The sequence below is a fragment of the Labrus mixtus genome, chromosome 21 (assembly GCF_963584025.1).
Source record: "Labrus mixtus chromosome 21, fLabMix1.1, whole genome shotgun sequence".
NCBI classification, from domain to species: Eukaryota; Metazoa; Chordata; class Actinopteri; order Labriformes; family Labridae; genus Labrus; species Labrus mixtus.
Window position 1 is genome coordinate 20,931,734 of NC_083632.1, and position 20,820 is coordinate 20,952,553.

The following is a 20,820-nucleotide window of genomic DNA, read 5'->3' on the forward strand; positions in this document are numbered from 1 at the left end:
ACGGGGAGGTGAGTGTGACTGCGTGAGAGAGAGAGAGGAGAGACAGAGAGAGAGAGAGGGGGAGAGAGAGAGAGAGAGAGAGGGAGAGAGAGAGAGAGAGAGAGAGAGAGAGAGCGCGCTGATACTTCTCGCGCCGCGGTCTTTACGCACACATATGGATCTAGCAGCAGAGATCACAGACCGGCGGGTTTAGAGAATATTTCCATGCACAGAATAATTTTTCGGGTAAGCATTCATTCTTCGTCTACACATGTTGCAATCCTCTTTGGAGAAGATCAGCAGCGCTGCAGTAATTTTACTTGTAGCTAGACTTCAAGGGTATTTATGGGTTGCCAAGTGGGCATATTGCATACATATAACATTTTCAACATGTTCTTTAAGCTTCTACTGAGGGTCTGCCTGTCATACTTTTCTACCGCATTCTGTAACATCGATGGTGAAAAGGCAATCGCACAAGTTTGGAAGCATGTGCCTCCATGCATGACTTTATTCTTATTATTTGACACTGTTTTTTATGGACTTATTTTTGTCCTTGCAAAAATGTATTTTCAGGTAGCGTGGAGATATGTCAATAGATCCATTGTTTACCAATTTTGGTGAAACTAATGCTGTAACTAACATTATTTGTTGATTTCAAGCAAGTAGTTTTGCCTCAAAGTAGCCTATGAAAATGTATCTTACATCTTCAGACCTCAAATACAAAGCTGCTTCTTTTGTAAACCAAAATTCAAATAGGTTAAAATCATCTTAGGAGACAAAATAAGAGGGAATCCTAACATCTGATTTTCTGCAACCAGCAAAATGTTCAACACTTCAGGTCTAAAAATGACTGAACAGATCTGAGCGATCGTTGATGTTTCAGATTTTTCTTGTGATTAACTTATTGAGAGAATGTCTTCATCATTTCAGCTCAGTGTGCCACAATGTGTTGATAAGTTTGTTCAAACAAAACGGTATTAGTTCTTTAATAAATCAATCCAAATGGCAGACTGCAAAGATACCAGTCAAATGTAAGGGGGTTATAGGGCACTAACAGAGAGCAACAAGCTTTCCTGTGTCCTTTTCCACATTTCCAATCATTCAAGTAGTAAGAAAATTAACTATAACTGTTGCATAAATGTTTTTGGTATGTCTTTATGTAGAGACTTTCCAGTGAACACAGCCAAAAATGAAAAACTATACAACTTATCACAAATCACGAATATTATTATTAATAAAAAATATTATAATAATAAAGATAAATTCTTGAATTGATATAGGCCTAGTGTCTGTCTTTCAATGAACCCAGAGATGCTTTATATGAGGGCACAAATGAAATGAATATATTTTCCTTCTATTTCTCTTTGTAGATGAATAAAGATGATTTTACTTTAGACAAAGTAACAATAACAGTGTAGAAATTCTCTGTACCAAGTAAAAATCACGAATTCTAAAGTATAGGAAAATACCAGCAGAAAAAAGCAGAAACAGTATATTTCAAAATTGTATATTCAGTCGTTTGAATCTGTGAAACAATTACACTTTTGAAATAAATGTAGTGCACTAAAAAGTACAACTTTATTAAGTTTTGTACTTTATAGAAGTGTAACGTCGTAGAAAGTAAAATATATTTAAAACAAATTATCAATGAAGCAAACCCTGGACTCAATAAGTACCTTTAAGAAGGTGTGATTTTTGTTAGTTTAGTGCCAGCAGTCTTTTCTTTTGAACACTTTTCAATGTTACCATCTGTGTCCTCTACATAATCATCTGCTAATATTTTGTATTTGTTCACATTTCCCATTCATCCATACAGCATGGGAGGAAATATATTTAAGTGTATATGACCTTAAGTCTAAAAGTTATTTTAACAAGAAGCCCTGAGGGATTGTGTTGTCTCTAATAACTCAAATCAACACGGGGTCACAGAGATGAGCTAGCTTGGAAACACAACCCACCAAATGTTGGTTTAGCCCATAATCCGGCTCTGTGATTTGTCAGATTTCACAGTAAAACCCTGCATTAATGTTAATCTGAGAGTGTTACGGTTCATGCCTGATCGGAGAGTTGCACACAAACCCCCATATAGACACACACATACCGGCATGTTGTTAGGCTGATAACGTCACTGATTAAGATGGTTTGATCAAACACTCACAGAGCACTCAGAGAAGATGTGTCGTGCCACAGTTGTCACACTACAGCTCGATATGTCACACACAGCTCTCTTTTTCAAACTTTTGTAAATGAGCTCATCATTAAATATGAAATGCAGCTGGTTACCTTAAATGATCACCACTGGAGCCCTCCTGCAGATGTTGGATGATAGAAGTTTTTGTATGTAGTGCATTTACAGTACCATGAATTTACCCAATTAATTGTTTAAGTCCACTAGTTTTATGCCTTATTTGGCGTCAGGGCTTCACACAGTTGAATAGTTTAAAAATACACTTAAACCCCAAACCCAAAAGACAGCAGTGGAGAAGTCACCAGAGATCACTAAAGCCTTTTTACAACATATTAGGGAAATCTAATCCTATTGGCGCTGTTGATCCCCTGCCTTTGACTTCAGTGTGACATTTGTGGTATTTGTTGTAATTTCTCAAATACTATTGCATGGACTAGTATCACATTATGCCAACACTTTTCTTTCCCCTACAGGATTAATGCTAATACCTAATTTTTCATAAAGCTTCACCAATTTCTGAAAGCTATGTCCACTGTTTACAATTGTCTGTGAGGGTTCACAGTCATCCAGGTCATGGTAATTTGGATCTTGATCCAATCGGCAACTGCAATGGTGAATGTGTGTGGTGTTGTGGAGGCAAAAAAAGGACCATAATTCAAAGTTAGTGTTGACGAGAGACAGATAGAGACTGAGAAGCCAGCTTGAATACCCAAACCAAGCCTGCCCAGGTGCATGACATCAAATCAAGTGGCTCTGCTCCTTTCTACCTGAAGGTAACCTGAGTGCGGAGTTTAAAGCAACAGGAGGAGCACTGACTGACTCGGGTCGGATTTCCCGCGAAAGCACCACGGAAGTGACGTTCTCTGTGCGGTCTCAACTTCCTCCTCACGCCGCTCCGCTTGCAGAGTTCAACAGCAGTTAACAGTAGTTTAGCATGGAGTTGTATGTTCATCCTCTTTAAGAGTTTGTATAAACATTTTTTGTATATGTTAAATAAAAAATAAAGAAATAAAAAAAATTAAAAAAGTAGTTTAGCATGGAGTCCGAGGAGTTAGAGGGAACGACACTCCCCCGAATTGGCTTTCTTTCTATTGAAAAGGTAAGACATAACTTATTTACCTTATGCTAAATAACGATAGCACTCTTGCTAACGCGGATGCTAGCATCATTTAGTCATAGCTAGCCGTCAAACATTTGTCTGCTAAACATCAGGTTATCTGAGGTTATCTGAGTAGTACTTTATATCTGTTGGCTGACATTATAATTTACATTGTAGGTCCTGAATATATATTTTACAGGTGACATTATAGTAAACAAATGATTACCTGAGTCTCTGTTTACTTGCTAGTTTACCATGTTCCTTATATATTATATATATATATTTTAAATATATATTTTATTATTTATTATTAATATAAATTTATTATTAATTATATTTTTTATTTTTATTTTTTAAACATTGCTGTACATATATAAACAACACAACTTCAGAAGGTCAACACTTTCTTATTTTTATTTTTAATATTCAGGTCTAATTACAGATTCTTTCCTCAACTGTTTAAAGGTTCTTGTTTAAATTACACATATAATTTTATCCCTGCACAGGTTATGTCCATTTCTTGTATAAGTCTAATTTTTTTAACTGCACAGTTTAAGTTTGATTCATCTAGAGGTATTCTTTAAATCTTTTTTTCAGGTTAATATGTATATATGGGAGGGAGGGGGGGGGGGTCGGTTTTGTGGTTTAATTTGTAACAAATGTTTCATGTCATGTACGTCTTTCTAACCTGCTACTGGATGCTTTGATTTTTTCTTCTTTAAACATTCTCACATCACTTCACATCTTACATCTACAATTTAAAGATGTATAAACAATGTATGTGCAAACTGTTTAGCTTTTGTGTCATATTGCTGGACAGTATTTGTTCCTTTCTACTTCTCCTGCACACCTGACTATTTCTTGAAAACACTGTTCTACAGGCTAATACTTTCTTTCTCTCTCTCTCTCTCTCTCTCTCTAGGACAAGACTTCAGCCACATAAACAATTGGGAGCAAGACACCAAGGGACAGTGTGCTTCAGAGTTCCATCTGTTTATTATAAATATTTTCAGATATAAACTTTATGTGTATAAATCTGTATATAAAAACAATATAAACCTGTAAACAAACAAAACAATAAAACATTTTAAGAGTAAAAGACTTTACATAACAGTAACTCTGTTGAGGTGGTGAACTGTATCTTGTGGCAGCACGCATACATTTAAAGTAAATACATAAAGTACACTAAGGGCTCGACAGAAATGAGTGAAAATACAAAAACAAATTCCACATAGTGGATAATGTTCCTGTGAATATTTACATATGTGACGTGTTGGACTCATCCCCTTCTTCAGACAACGTGTCACATGTGGAGGAAATACACACTCATAGAAGCATTATTTACTAAGTTTGTTTTTTATCTTTTTGAAGTAGTGATGAGTTTTTAATCAAATCTTAAAGGGGCTTCTTTGTGCCCAACATGGTTTCTGAGAGGGTCAGGGTATTTATCGCTCATTTGCAACACAAAAGCTTGGCATCTGCAGTTGTGCACCACGCAGACTGACCCGTTTGGTACAGAGGATCCTGGTGTCACTCACCCGTATTTCGTTTTTGTCCCTGCCTGTAAACGTGTTTATGTATGCTATGTGTCTTCTGGTGTTCCTGGAGCGAGCCTCAAGCGGACACTCGACGAACTGCAGGATTTTGCACTTCATGGCAATGACTCATCATTGGCTTCATGTTTCAAGACCGGATGTTGCCGCTTGGTATCAAAATGTCGTTTTAGTGTTCAGTGTCAGCACTTGAGAGTCAAACATAGTTCAGTCTCCAATGTAGATTTTGTCAAACTCTAAACTTACAAAAGTGTAACTTCACTTACCTTCTCTGTAAACATGACACTGTTAGATCATCAGTCACAGTGTGTTGCTGTTGATGGTCAGGATGCTCTGTAACAGGTTATTGTCGGTGGTGAAGTGCAGGGTATACGCAGGTATATGGAGTATACCCACTTCTAAATCACCTCTGATTCACATCACACATAGTATCCTGCCATGGGTGGTTATAGGCAGGGGCCAACACTGATATTGGACCCCCCTGTGGCCACCCCTCCAAAAGGAAGAGCCCCCCTAATAACACACTGGTATTTGACTCAACAACCGGACTCACAATCTAATTTTACTATTAAATACTGTTACTGAAACAAATATTAATCATGGTATTTAATTTTTTTTTTTTTGGCATAATATATATATTTATTAAAGTGATCATCTTTGTCTATTTTTCACCTGGGTTTAATGTTCCTCTCTGACAAAACAACTGGCCCCAGTTTGGGGGCCCCCCTCAGTAAAATTAGTCTAGAACCGCCACTTCCTGCAAGTTTTCCTTGGATGGTGAAGGGATGACCCTCCTTATACTCTGTCTCATTGGCTAGTACGCACTCACTGAATATGCAAGAGGAGTCTTACCTGTCACTGTTTACAACAGAGGCCGTTCATACTCTGCTGGATGAGCCACTTAAAAAAAACAATTTGGTGAATAATTAAGAGTATACTCACTACATTAGGCACCACTACACTACTGGTTATTGTGGTGTCCTTAACAATGCGGTATTTCTGAAAGTTACATAGTCCCTTTAATATCCCTAAGCAAACAGTTACAGGCATTAGCGCCATCCAGATTGGCGTGTAAAACTGCCATGTGTGATTGTCCTTTTTCTCCACTGAGACATTTTTATCATATGACTGCATGCAGCGAACAGTGATGTTTTGGTACAAATACTAATACCTTTACAGGCTTACTTTCAATATGATAAAAGAAGTACTACATGTTCAGTTGCCCTCAATTCAAAGTTCACGAGTAGCCGTAGGGATATATAAGTGCATATGGATTAGTGAAAAATTTTCCTAAATCTAAAATTGTAAATCTTTAATCTTTAATTAAAGAGTTTACAATCAGGACATACATATTGTAATGTAACGGTTTTCACATTCATTTAATCGTTGACCACTCCCACTAATTAGTGCCATGAAATATCGCACCTGTTACCAAAACCAGCTGATTAATTGGAGCCTATTTAAGGGGCATGCAGGGAACATACACGGTTGTGATTCACGTCCAAGAGAGTGTAAAGATTGTGCCTTGCTGAAAGAAGTTGCAGCCTGTGCCTTCAGAAGAGAGTGCATCAGACAGTCAAAACATGTTTGAAGAGGCCCAATGTCTTGTCTGATTCTTGTTCTATGATTAGCTTGACAAACCATTGTTAGCTGAACAGACTTTTAGCCTTCCTAGTGTGTGTGTGTGTGTGTGTGTTATTATATCATGAGTATGTGTCAGGTCCTGGTCTCTATCTGCCCCCCATACTGAAGGTCTAATGTCGCCTGGCTGCATGTGTGCCATGAGGTTTATCTCCCCCACCGTCCATTTTTGGTGCGAGCAGATTAGTCAGAATCCACCAGCTGCTGTGGAATTGGTTGAAAATGTGCCACACATTGCTGTAATGCAGTTACGTAAATCAGACCAGTCACAGGAGGTAGGTTTAACGTGCATATAGAGCAGGGCACTTGACCAAGAGACGGAAAAAAAAAACAATTGAAAAGGTCCCCACTGGGCCTTGGTGCCGTTTCCCTGCTTCTATCCAGTGATCCAGAACTGCTCTTTTCTCCCTGACAGCTTGTGATACACACACTGCATCTCTGTTCTGTGGTGTGGTTTTTTCTTCTTCATTTTGACAACTCAGTAGGTGGTGGCTGTCTAATGTGTTTTGTAGAAACACGGCATGCTGATGACACACAAAAGCCACATGGGGGGGAACAACACAGAGAGCATCTTTGAACGTCCCTCAATATTCAGCTCAGGGTTACATAAGTATCTCTTTAAAAAAAGGCTCGAAAAGACATCAGCTAATGGCCGACAGTTAGCTCTCAGGGGGGGTGAGACTGTTCACGCTAGTTTTTTTTTTCCTTGGGGAGATGACATGCAGAATATTCCTTCAGACAGCGAGTTAGGTAATGCCTTTTTTTAACCAAAAACTTTTGAGTGTTTGGACAAAGAGATTTTGAAAAGTGGATAATGTATCTGGTTGTACACGTGCACAGAGAGTTTTGGCATGTGATTAAATAAACTCTAAAAGAGCTTTTCGATCAGCCCCATTAGAATGAAGAGCCAAGCCTGAGTTGCCCTAGTTTTTGCAACATTTGGGGGAGACGGTCCGTCTATTTTTGCATGCCTCTGAAACTCATTCAGTATGTGGAACGACAGCTATGGGAGAGGTGCTCACTTGGAACCGATTCATGCTCACTAGTTTTAGGATTAATTTAGATTTCCACGTCTCTTCACAGCTACACTGCGTAACATTCACACTCTTAATACGCAGTGTGCACTGGTAGGCAGTTCCTGTGAAAATGAGGCAAGAGCTTTGAAAAACATGCCCTTCCTCCCACTCTGAATCTTTCTCTGACTGCTTTTATTTGTTCTGCCCCCCTGAGGCTTAATAATGTCGCTGACCATGTTCTTTATTTATTCCCGTTCACTGACACTTAGGTGCCTTGGCTGTGCAATGTGAAGTCAAGAAATGGCAGAGAGTGGAACATATGGGGGAAAAGAAAGCCGGGACAAAGGACGAGGAGCTGGAAGAACTCTCCAGGATCCTCACGTCCCCGCTCTTGGCCTCCCCCCGGTCAGTGCCTCCTCCCTTGGCAACAAGAGACATCTCCCTCGAGGGATCGTTATCCAGCTGACCGGCACAGAAGGAGAATGGCACAGTCTGGATGAAAGCGAGCTCATCTTCTCCCTTGATCGTGATGACGACTCCCCCTCGATATCCCTCTCCAAGGAGAGGGCGCTTACTGACGAGGATGATCGAGGCTTGCAGTCCCAAGCGTTCCACGTACCTCTTTCTCCTTCGTCGCCCGGCTCTCTGGGTAACTGCTCGACCACTGGCCCAAGCTTCCTCTCTCCAGGCCCGCCGTCGCCCACCCGTCGACCCCTCGCGAGTCTGGTCAAGTCCCTCTCCACGGAATTGGAACTCAAAGAAAGTTCCACCCTAAGACCGAGGCCCCTTCTCAGTCTTGTGAAGTCCATTTCGACGGAGATCTCCCGCTCGGAACCCGAGGTGTCCCAGTCCAAGTCTGACTCCCGCCTCAACCTCCACCTGTGGAAGCAGCTGACCCAACCGAAAATCCGCAGCAATGGGGACTCTCGCACCGCGCCCCCTTCGCCTTGCTCGCTATCCCCGAGCGCAGAGGGATCGAAAGGTGGGTTCTTCAAAATGGAGCTCGAGGACACGAAGAGGAAGCTGTCGGAGGCCGTGCATGAGCCTTTGAGCAGCATGTTTAGTAAGATCAGGCGAGAGGAGAGCACAGGAAGCCCCAAACACCAGGGCAAGACCCAGGGCGCCCATCAGGGTAGCTCCAGGTGCTTGGGAAGAGAAAGTAGCACGGACACAGTTCTTTCAGACTCTCCAGTTAGGAATACAAGAAAACCCGATGGTGAGGTTTTGCCTGTGTTCGACTGGCCTTCAGTGAAATCTCCTGGAAAAAGATATGGTGGCCCATGTCCCTTGCATACCAACAGAATAAGTCAGCAAGACGAGGAGCTGGAGATTTGTACGGACGGTGACACGATTCAAGTGCTAGCTTTTGAGACTCGCAGGAAGGCAAAGAGGTTACCGACGCCACTGATTAGGACTGCCACACTTCCCCAACCCCCTCATCCTCTGCCACGCACAAGTTTATTCTGTGTGGCGGTGCTGTCCTATGGTTATTTCATCTTACCTCTCAGTCCATACTTTTCTGGCCTCGCCCTTGGGTTGGCATTGGGCTTCTTGTTGGGATTGATGCTCATCAGAATGGGTTCCTCCAGGTCCTGCAGCTCAAACCCGTCACACAGACCGGCGCAGACTCTTTTGGAAGAGGAGATTCTGACTGGAGGTCCTGTCATCAGTGAGCCTGACACCCTCAAGGTAAATAGATAAATCATATTTGAAAGAAAATGTAATTTTGGTTCTCACTTTATCTGCCCCCCTTCAGCCTCACTCCAACACTTGCACATTTTTCACACTTTCCAAAAATAGCATCCGAGAAAAGCATTAAGAGGTGTCATAAAGATTGTCATTCTTTTAATGTCTTTAATCCTGAGCTTTTAATTCTGATAAATGAAAAAAGGTTGCAATGACAAAATCTTCATGTCTGCAATGTCTGTCTATTTAAAAATGAAGGTACAGCCAGCAACCTATTTATTCTTAGTTTAGCTTTATTTTACCAGGGAGGTATCTCTTGTCAAATCTGGCCAAGATAGCAGCCAAACACAATCACAAAAACATTGAAAGTAAACACACCACAGCATGGAAAAATCACAACAATACAGAAAACAACACAACATGGGAAGCATAGAAAAAAAAGACTGGAAACATTGGAGAATTAGCTAGCCTGGGTGTTTCTTCATTGAACAAAGATTGCTGACAAGTTTCAAGTTTTCCTGGAGATGTGAAGGGAAGGGATTTTAATCAACTCTCTATTTTGCGGTTTGCATTGATCTGTTTGCTTCAATTCATTCTGGAGGGGAATTTTGTCCTTCAAACAGATTTTGAACATCTAAGAAAGAGGAGACGTGGTAACAGAGAAAGAGTTTTCACAAGAGTTCACTACTACATGGTCATAATGAAGTGGCCAGTGTCGTATTTTTTGCGATGGCAACTTCAATATTAATACATCTTACCAACCACTCTTTCTCCTATTCATGATGCTCCGACGCTGCAACAATGACACACATGAGGAGAACCCTTTTTAGAAATTGCCTTTTGATTGAAAAAGTGTCAAAACAAACTGAAATGTAATATCTTCCTGACTGTGTCATAATAAAAAAGAAACAAGAAAACAACTATAAAATTCCATCAGTTGCCTACTTGGTGAAAGTGATTGACTTCTGCACGCCAAGGCATTGAAAAAGGCGGTTCAAGTTCTGTAACAAGTCTTGTAATTGGTTTTCAATCGCACTAATTTGCTCTTAAAAGGAACAGTCAACGAGTCACTGCAGCAGCCCTTGTGACTCTTTCCTTCACAGATTAGAGCTTCTGAAAGTGGCATGCTACTTCATAAGGTGCCAGAAATAATGAAAAAATAAAATAATAAAGTGCCTTAGCTGCAGAGGTAATTAATGTTCTCCTCCTGGCTGAGCTTGACTCAGAGCAACTGGAGAGGACAGCCACCATCCAGACACAGTCAGTTCCAGAGGCAATTAGTGAGAATACAGACAGGAGGAAGCTGCAGTTTGTCAGGACGGAAAGATAGGGTGATGGCTGGATTTACCGTCATTTGAGATAATTCCCTTGTTTGGTCATTAGCAGTTAAATTTCAAGTCTGAGCGCTGTTTAAACACAAGTTAGAACCGCATTGTTTATAAGGAAGGTTGATGTGTTATTGTAAGAGTGCTCCTAATGAGGACGTAACTCTCATTAATGAATGTATAAGAGTTCTGTATGCGTTTTTGAATTGTTAACTGGAGCACTAAGAAGAATCTTTTCAAAGGAAGATGATAGGATGGTAGGACAGATTTTCAGATTTTCCTCTAAATATGATGTCATGTCTGTCAAAGAACAGGTAGTTGTTCCCTAAAAGCTTCAGCGCCTGTGCTGTAAAACTTATCTGCAGATATTTATTAAGTACTTTCATATTTGTAAAGTTAGCTTTCTTGCAGAGAGAAAGTCGGTTCCTCTTTGACCTGGCTTTTCCCAAATAACAAAATAACAGAACCTTACATGAACATTATTAGTAGATGTACTCATTTGTACCCAAAGCTTGATGCAAATATCCTAAATTTGTAATCTTTGGGAGTGTTCAAGGCTGTTACTGGTCCAAGAAATCGTTACTTCCTAATGTTTTGCAAGGGTCATAACCAGGAACAGCTGATGGGTACAGATGGGAACATTATTCTTCTTATAACTTACAACAGATTGTTTTAAAGACAAGTGGCAACTGAACCTAACAAGAAAAGCATGCATTATCCCTAAATGGGCTCATGTTTTACACTCCATTACTGGGGCATCCTCTTTCATTCACTTCAGTAGTGTGAATGATTGACAGGTGTCATGACACGCCCCCTTGATTTGCTGGTAATTTGAACTAATTTCATTTAGTCACAGACTTTTGACTGATGACACGTCACAGGCTGTGGAAATGCTCGGAAACTAACTTAGCATCTCTTCATTAAGGAATGATTAATTTGACTTAAATGAGATGGTTTCCTCAGTTAAAATTACTAGAATTGTGATGCTAATTCTCTTAGCCCTTTAATTGCATTTTCCATAATGTGTTAGCATCAAGCTATCAAACTAAGGTGTACATCCTAACCATATGTGAAGAAATTGTGCCCAGCCACCACTTGTCATAATGTCAGTCAAATTCAGCATTTGAACCTTATTTTGATGACACTTCTATCAAAGTCAACAGAGTGGACATGGCATGTAAGCTACCAGTATAACCCAACATATCTGGGGTTTCAATTTTGGCAGAAAAAAATATTAAAAACTCTACTTATAACTGGCTTGACTTAGTATATTTAGTAAGTAGAGACCAGCCACACACACATTGGGATTTAAAAAACAAAAGCACAGGTAAATAAAGGACCCAACACAGCATGTTTTTTTTTTGTGCACAGACAAGACATCAATATAATTCTTGCCGAAGATTTTCATTTTCATTCATATAAGAATTCTAGCAACCAGCTGAGACTCAACGAGTTGTGTGATAGTCCTATCAATTTTTTAATTCACACACCTTAGTCAAATAAAAAATACAAGATATGCATTGGCTACATTGTGTGTACTGTAAATATGAGGAAGATCAGGGGATTTATTTGCTTTCATATCTGTTTACATGGATTGGTTTACCCCTAACCCATGACCCTGCTTCTAATCCTGTCCTTCACATCTGTAGCCTAAGCTTCTGATTGGTCGAGTTGATGACAGTATGAAGTCAAGAAGCATGTGTTCTCCTGCAAAGTCAAATCCAAAACAAAAAATATATTTTTGTTATACTCCATGCATATTCTCTGGTAATGATATTATTCTGGATGAGTACTCCTCTAAATCCTCAGCTCACCTCCTGCACTGCGTTTATTACGCTAGAATACCTTTTATAAAAGCGTAATGAATTGAAACTTCCATGTTTTTTTCTTAACAACCGCTTAAGATCTGTCACTAAAAGTGTCACTTAAAATATAAATATACCCCTTCTTCACACCAACATATCAGAAAATGTGTTTTGTTGGAGGTAGAAACAATCCCACATTAATTGTTGATTACTCACTTGCCACTGTGTAGGGTGATGATTTAATTAACACCTACTCTCTGCACCCTCAGGGCTGGATGAACGAGATACACGATTACGACCCAGAAACCTACCACCCGGCGATGACTCACTCCGTGTTTGCCGCCCTGGAGGGCTCCTGTCTCCGTCTGGACTCCCCGCGTAACAACATCAGCCGCAGGGCCGCGTACGATGAGCGAGTCCAGGAGGCCACCTTCATCAGGTCCCGCTCCTTTCAGCTTGCAAAATGCAAAGTATGATCACAGCTTCATTACCTGGGTTAAGGGAGTGTTCGTTCAATACGTCTAGATTGTTATTTAAGGATGTGGTAGTTTTCTTTTTTTTTTTTTTACAAGGAAATGTTAAAGACATCATTTATGGAGGCTGTAGTCCTTGTTGGTCCGACCTCGGTCCTTTGCTGCATCTCGTCCCCCGCTCTCTCCTCCCAGCATTTCCTGTCTTTCTTCGGTTGTCCTATCCAGTAAGGGGAAAAATGTCCTAAAAAACAAATTTAAGAAAAAAGTCCCCATGAAATGAAATCCCAGGTCCCGGTTGTAATACAGTGTTCCTGTGTTAAATGTTAATTTATCTCAGCATTGTATATTCAATAACTGTATTTTTCCTTCCTGTAAAACGTTTCAAATGTCTGAGTCATTGTCAACTCATCCAGCACTTACACTTTACTAATTGTTCAACAAATTAAAAAGCTTAGTTGTAGCTAACGATCCAATCAAATTATTTCCAATGTTATGTCTTACCTTCTGTCTTGTGATGGGTTTGATCATGTTTCAGTTGGAAATACGTGACAACAGCAGTTAGAATTTTCAAAATTCAGTTGAGTGGCGACATGGCGCCCCATGTATGGAGGCCTTGGTCCTCCAAGCGGGCGTCCCAGGTTCAAATCCCGGCTATGTCATTCCTCACTCTCTCTCTCTCTCCCTGATTTACTGTCCTATCTCTACATTAAAGGCACAAAAAAGCCCAAAAAATAAATCTTAAAAAAAAAAAGATGTGACAGATATAGAAAAACTTGACTGTATTAAAAGATGGATGAGAAAGTGACATTTACGAGTACTACACTAATTCTAAGGAGAGAAAAAAGTTGGGAATAACACAGAAGTAATGAAGCTTTAATAGAAAAGGAACGGTTAGAAACTGTTCTTATATCGGTGAAACTTTTCTGCATTAATCAATAATTCATAATCGGGACATCTGACTACATTACCCATTTAACAGTTGTTGTGTGCTATGACACAACAAATCTCTGCCCTGTTCCCCAAAGGTATTCCTGCTGCCATCTGTGCTGGCTCGAAAGAGGGTGTGGAACCCCAAATATCCCATCTGCATCCAACTGGCGAGGGGAGAGGTCTCCCAGGAGGCCGAGGGAGGAAGATCAGAGGAGAGTCAGGGGGAAGAGCCTGGAGCTGAACCGTCGAGTCCAAAACAAAGTCCTTTAAAAGTGGACCATGAACTCCCCACCACTCTTTACCTCTTTGGCCGCACAGGACGAGAGAAGGAAGAGTGGTTTCATCACTTTCTGCGTGCGTCCTTGGATACAGAGAGAGAGCATGAGAGGGACGGACAGAGGCCTGGCAGATGTGCGTCCAGATCGGGTATGACAAACGTGAATAGAGCATTAGAGCAGAGACAGCTTGGACATAAGGCATCCAGCTATAACTGCTATATATCTGTGGATTATGGATTATATGCTCCAATTCTTTACATTTCTAAACCAATCCCTGTGAAGGGTACAAACAGATCTCGCACAGTCGTTTGGTGACCTGACGGGGAAAAAGGGATCAGAATAAACATCTATGTCAGGAATAAGATTTGTTTTAAAGAAAATGTCTGAGTTGCCAGATTAATCATCACAACGTGTTACTATTCTCTCTGCAAATGCAAATCTTTTATTTGGTGGAGTATAGCCGTCCTAGCAAGAGGATCAATACTCCGTACTTGTTTTCTTATAACACCCACAAAATGCACTTGCACTTAGAAATCATAGTAGTTACTTAAGAATTGACTAAATGAAATGAAATTATTCTTTATAAATCAGAGAAATGTTTTCTGTCCCCCCCCCCCCCCCAGGGGACCCAGCTCCAGTACAGAGCACTAGCACCTCAGCTAACGTCGCAAGCAGCAGAAGCCCCAGCAGAGTGGGCAGCAATGACGACGATGCCCCTTCCTCTCCTCCAGTCTCTTCCATCCCCGCAGCTCAAGTTAGCCACAGCTCCAGCTGCACCAGGGGCCTTTCACTGCTCGACTACCCCAGCTACATGGCTCGTCTCCTGGCTGCAGAGGACTTGACCCCCCTCTCCAGTGCTGGAGTTAGCAGTACAGAGACAAGCCCCACTTTTAAAGGAAATGTGAGTCATACTACAGAGTAAGCTAAACAAAAAAAAACATACTGTTGTCCATTTATTTCCATAAAAAATTGGGCATTTTCAGCATTTTAAAAGATATTTTTTCCACAGTTTTAAGATCTAAATTAAACTAAACCAATACTTTTCTTGTCCTTGCCTCACCCTAAGTCTTTTTTTTTTTTTTTAACAGTGTACCTGTGATCTAGCAGAGTACCCTGGGACGAGCCAGACTGCTTGGGTGACCGCTTTAATTGGTCGAATCTTCTGGGACTTTCTGCGAGAGAAGCACTGGGCCGACGTGGTTTCCCATAAGATCCAGAAGAAGCTGAGCAAAATCAGAGTGAGAACACAAAGACTAATCGTTCATTCAAATGGAAAGTTCATTTTTTTAATGAAATGTATAAATCAAACTGTGATATGTTCTTTACAGCTGCCTTACTTTATGAATGAGCTGAAGTTGACTGAGTTGGATATGGGCCACTCGATGCCACAAGTAATGTCTACCTCCAGACCAGAGGTCAACCACAGAGGTGAGTACAGATTGGAGATGAAATACCGAAAAAAATCGTACAAATAATCAATAAACAAACATTTACACACATGCACGCACACACACACACACACACACACATACAAAATTACACAAAGTGATGTGTGAAAAGTTTTTGAGAGTAAATCTTAGAGCTGCAGAGCATCAGATCAGACGTTGTTATCCTCTTGTAATCTCAAACTGCCTTCAACATTTAGAGCATGATGGCGTGCGTGTGAGTGTGTGTGTGTTTAAATCAGGCAATCTGGCAGACCCCATTGGTAACGACGAGGAGAATATAAGTGTGTCAGCATGTTTTTCCCCACCCACTTTGCTGTTACACAACCGCCCATCAACAAATTATCCTGTTTTCAGCTTCTCTGCGTTTGCTCCTGAAGGGGATTTACAATCCGCCTGAATTTTTTTTATAAATTTAATTTCAAGGCTCGATAATCACATGGAAAGCTGTTTAATCTACCCACTAAGCGGCGTGCATCCAGATCAGTGCTATGAGGCTTCACAAGCTTTGTCTTAATTTTTTGGTTGGTCCGGTGTTGACCTCTGTGTGCTGCCCCCTGCAGGCCTTTGGCTGGAGCTGCAGCTGGTCTACACCGGAGCCCTGCAGATGACCCTGCAGACCAAGTTCAACCTGTCCAAGCTGGGGAAAGATGGCGGGCAGGAAGCAGACTGTACCACTGAGACTGGTAGCCCACGGTCAGTACTACACACACAATGCGGCTGCCCCCCGGCCAAAGTGGGTCCCAAGCGGAAGGTCCCCCTCCCCCCCGGCCTGGCTCATAAAACACAAATGAGTGTGCATAACAAAAAGACACCTTATTTCATCAAAATATGCCAACCCAAAAAATAACTTCAACCTAAAACAAAATGTAATACTATTAGCAACTAGACCCTTTGTCTTTACATTTTTTTTAAATAAACAACATTATTGTATTTCAATTCATTCATAAATGAAGTATGGCTTGATGTATTCCTTTTTGCAGCAGGCAAAGGAAATATTTTGGATTGCTTCATATACCTAATTATTGCAGTATCACACTTTATTCTGAAGTTATATTTACAACATAAGTCCCAATTATTTACTTTATGTTTGGCTTCTTCCAAAATTCAATCTGCTCACCCTGCTCCATCTCTTTCTCTCTGTCTCTCTCTCTACCCACACACACCTCCTCTCTTCATACACAGATCCTCTCTTTTACCGTTTCTTTTTCACTGTCGTTCTGTCTCACTAAATCACCCTAAAGCACTTACACACTTGTTACGTTCAGTTTGAATTTGTTTTCACCTGTAATCTGTTCATAAAGCAGCTGAGTCACGTGAGGAGAACGAGGATGCTTTATGTTCATGAAGTAGTCGTGTATCAAAACTATTAAAAACAAGTTGGTGACTGTACAGAATTACATCGGCTAGAAACATCTTATCTTACTGTATCAGACAGAGTAATTAAAAAAACCTTTGCGGATATATACGGCCTTTAAGACTTGCAACTTGATCTGTATAAGCTAATACAGAAGGGGTCACAGTTTTTTATACCCCCCTCCCTCCCCCTTTCAGCAAATACCCCCTGATTAGCACTTAATATGTTCAGAAGAAGAAAAAACCTATGTTGATACAATCCAGTGCTGTATGGTAGGATGTGCTGACTTCATGCTTTATGAAAAACCTGATGACGGGGCATGGGTGGGCTGGTGGTTACTTTGTGCGCCTGTGGCTTCTTTCCAGTGTGTTTTTCCAGACTCTCTCTCTCTGGTTTCTAACTCTTTTCACTATCCAGTCTCTCAAAAAAAGGCATACATACCCCCCCCCCCGAAAAGCCCCCCCAAACACAGAAAATGGTTCGCACTGACATATACAACTTATTCAACATACACAAACTTTGCTACAATGATGAAAGTTTAAAGCAGTTTACAATAGCATTACATATAGGAATATAAGACATAAATGGGGTTAATTCATGTCAGTATTAAAAATATTTTTTTTAATATCGTGACTGATATGGTATAAGTTACATCTCAATACTCCCTACAGCATTTCTCGCAGAACCCCACTGGCACCCAGAATGAGAATTACACTGACTTAACACACCCAAACTAATGAAACGGATCTCCAGTGAATATCCAATATTGCTTTCTATCAAGCTGTGTGTGATTTAATAAAAAAATTGAGATAATGTTATTAACATGGTGAAAATAGAAGCATCACAGTCAGATAGTACATCTTTACCTTATGCAGCCTGCAGAACGCTGGAGCCTCAAACATGTATAATGACGCTCACCATCAGTTTCTATGATGACATCATTAGAGGTAATTTCTCTACAAAAAAAAAAAAGAAGCCAAGGAGCAGCAGTTTAAATGACGGCCTCCTGGTGACGATGAGTAATCTTTTGGGTGTGAGATCTGTGGATGTGCCCCTTTAAGAATATCAAGCATCAGTATTTCTGTCATCTTAAGATAAGACCGATCATATTTCCCCGGCTAAGTAGCAGAAGTGAAAGCCCACATAACAGTAAAGCCTGTATTTTCATTCTCATCATAACACACACCTACACAACTCTCTGTCTGTCCCCTGATCCCTGCAGACTCTGATCTGCAGAGCAAAGCTTCACATTACATTGATCAGCGTTACATCGCCTGTCATAGACCCACTCTGCTTCGGGATTACAGTCCAGGCGGAGCTTTACATGAGCCGTCTGTGATGTATTTGAGGCTTTACACTGAGATGGGAACTCGTGTTTATGGATCTTTTTAATCTTTTCAAGTCACTGGGAAAATTTCCCTTTTAATAGGAAGATTTCTCCTTTGACGAGCACCTGTGCATAAGACCATGTAGGTATCTGTTAGGGTTTTAAGTCTGCGTGGTTTAATTTATTTCTATAATAAAATTCAGTCAGGAACACTCTCGTCATAAATGTAACCATTTTATTGCAAAATGCATAGTTTTTGCTTGGAGTTGGAAGGCTCTGCCCAAAGGATGCTCCCTGGGTTAGCTGAGCTGAGCAGCATGTCACAGGTTTCCAGGGAGTGCAGTGCTAAATCCCCTCAAAAGGGGGAGCCAAAAGCTTAAGGCAGTAGAGTGGTAGAGGCAAAGCTTTGCGAGCAGCAGCAGCAGCGTGTGTAGCAGAGGTCAGTGAGACAGAAGTTGTGTTTGAATGGACCGCCTTGATGTGACAATGAGCTGTGCGATCACGATCAGCTGGCTGTCGGCTGATTACAGCCGGGACGTACAGTATGTCTTCGGTGTCCCGCATGAACTAACGCAAAACTCCATAAAATTGTAAAATGTCTAGTAGAAAAAAAGGTTCATCTTATCTTAATGTTATTATTTACCTTCTCTGTCCTCCCAGCTGCAGGCCCATCTTCAGTGTGTTGGCCGACAGCGATGAGGAGTCCTCCAGTGCTGGTTCATCTGATGAGGAAGAGCTGCTCCTCTCTGAGCCTCAGGGTCCAATGGGAGAGAAGGGATCTTCACCTGCCACTGACGGGTAAATGTTACTCATTTAAAAAGGTTTAAACTCTTTTTCATTCAATTTCAAAAGGGGATTTAAGGTAATTTAGGAAAAATGACCACTGAATAAACAGATACAAAGAGGGAAGGTGTAACTTCTAGTAAATAACACTATGAAGTGTTACATCCGCCTTTCTGTGTTGTGAATTTTCATTGTTCTTGGATTATAAATAGTGTTGGTTGTGCTCCAAATGGATTCTACTTTCACTTTAATCCTCTTCTCTCCTCTCCTCTCCTCTCCTCTCCTCTCGTCTCCTCTCCTCTCCCCTCCCCTCCCCTCCCCTCCCCTCCTCCCCTCTCCTCTCCTCTCCTCTCCTCTCCTTCTCTTTAACAGCACAGGGGGTGGAAAGACAGGGAGGAAGATTTTGAAATTTGTGGACAAAATTGCCAAATCCAAGTATTTCCAGAAGGCGGCAGAGAACGAGTTTATTAAGAAGAAGTTTGAGGAGATGTCCAACACGCCCCTGCTGCTCACCGTTGAGGTCCAGGAGCTGTCAGGGACTCTGGTCATCAACATCCCACCACCGCCTACAGACAGAATATGGCAAGTACTGAGGCATTAGGGTAACTACGTGGATGAGATAAAGGACTCCTGTCTTAGCATGTCTTTGAAATAACATGGGGTGGCTAACTAACAGAAATAAAATGCTCAATACATAGTAATAGATCTGATGGAGTTGTGATCTCCTCTATAGGTACAGCTTCTGTGTGCCCCCCAAGCTGGATCTGCATGTCCGTCCCAAACTGGGTGAGAGAGAGGTGACTTTTTGTCATGTGACCGAGTGGATTGAAAAGAAACTGCAGGACGAGTTTCAGGTGAACAAGCTAAAACAAAACAACATGCTATCATTGACTCTGCTTTTTTTTTTTTTAACTTTCTGACATGCATGATTTTTGTCCTACAGAAAGTGTTTGTTCTTCCAAACATGGATGACATCTACTTTCCCCTGATGCATGCTGGGACGGACAGTCCTCAGGCATCACAGAATGTGTCCTCTCAGTCTCAGCGGTCCCAGAGCTCGTCCACTGAATCCATCGAGAGGATCCCACCTGAGGTCTCTGGGGCGGAGTCTGACTAGTGCCTCGCTGATTCAACACACACACACTCACACACACACACACACACACACACACACACACACTCACACACACACACACACACACACACACACACACACACACACACACACACACACACACACACACACACACACAGACACACACACACACACATATTCACAGTAAGAAAAGGGAAAGAAAGACTCTAGACAATAATCCTCGAGATTATTGTCAAAACCACTAAACAAAAGTTTCTAAAGTTTTTTTTTAAGCGCCGTGGGCGTAATACAGAGTGTTTTTTTATACTAACTTAAAGAGAATAACTTACAGTCAGAATGAGCTCTAACAGATAAACAAATAACTACTAGTGAACCCTTTTTGCAAATGTTTACATGTGAATGATCCCTGTGAGAATATCAAGCTGCTCTGATGTTTACAGCTCTGTGTCACTTTAGTCATAGGATGATGGACTTTAATGAATAAAGCTTGAAAAAAGAAAAAACATACACACTTGTTTTATTTTTACTGTATGGCACTCACAAAGTGAATGTTAAACTTTGATAAGTAACCAAAACATGTTCACTGTACAGTTATTGATAAAAAAAAAAACAAGGATAACATGTTTGTAAATATATTTATATATAATTAAAAAATATTAATCTGCAGGGTTTTCATTGATTTTCATCTCAATTTTAAATAATTAAAAAAATCTTAGGAATTACTTTAATTGGTATCAAAAGGCTACTCTGTCTAACCTTCATCCTCACACATCCGTTAGTTACCCAGTGATATCTTTGTTGATTTCAAAATAATGGCAACTCATTGTAATATCGCTTAC

At 40.8% G+C, this 20,820-nt stretch overlaps 1 protein-coding gene across 2 annotated transcripts; it reads left to right on the top strand.

Moving 5' to 3' along the window:
- Positions 1-73: 73 nt before the first annotated feature.
- On the top strand, positions 74-20,072 carry tex2l (testis expressed 2, like). Of its 2 annotated transcripts, none has more exons than XM_061028762.1 (12): positions 74-225; positions 7,746-9,165; positions 12,562-12,762; positions 13,791-14,121; positions 14,597-14,874; positions 15,062-15,211; positions 15,302-15,401; positions 15,982-16,114; positions 18,763-18,900; positions 19,258-19,467; positions 19,619-19,739; positions 19,829-20,072. In XM_061028762.1, exons 2-12 carry the CDS (start codon positions 7,777-7,779, stop codon positions 20,000-20,002), a joined length of 3,225 nt encoding a protein of 1,074 aa, XP_060884745.1. In that variant the 5' UTR covers positions 74-225; positions 7,746-7,776; the 3' UTR covers positions 20,003-20,072. The 2 variants fall into 2 exon arrangements, with proteins under 2 accessions (XP_060884745.1, XP_060884746.1); XM_061028763.1 differs by having other exon boundaries at positions 14,597-14,835.
- The last annotated feature ends 748 nt before the right edge of the window (positions 20,073-20,820 follow it).

Bases quoted from the DNA above. Each gene is read 5' to 3' on its own strand.
- tex2l (XM_061028762.1), top strand. From the start codon at position 7,777: ATGGCAGAGAGTGGAACATATGGGGGAAAAGAAAGCCGGGACAAAGGA. The intron at 14,875-15,061 runs GTGAGTCATACT...TTTTTTTAACAG, and splicing joins GCCCCACTTTTAAAGGAAAT to TGTACCTGTGATCTAGCAGA. The intron at 15,402-15,981 runs GTGAGTACAGAT...TGCCCCCTGCAG, and splicing joins ACCAGAGGTCAACCACAGAG to GCCTTTGGCTGGAGCTGCAG.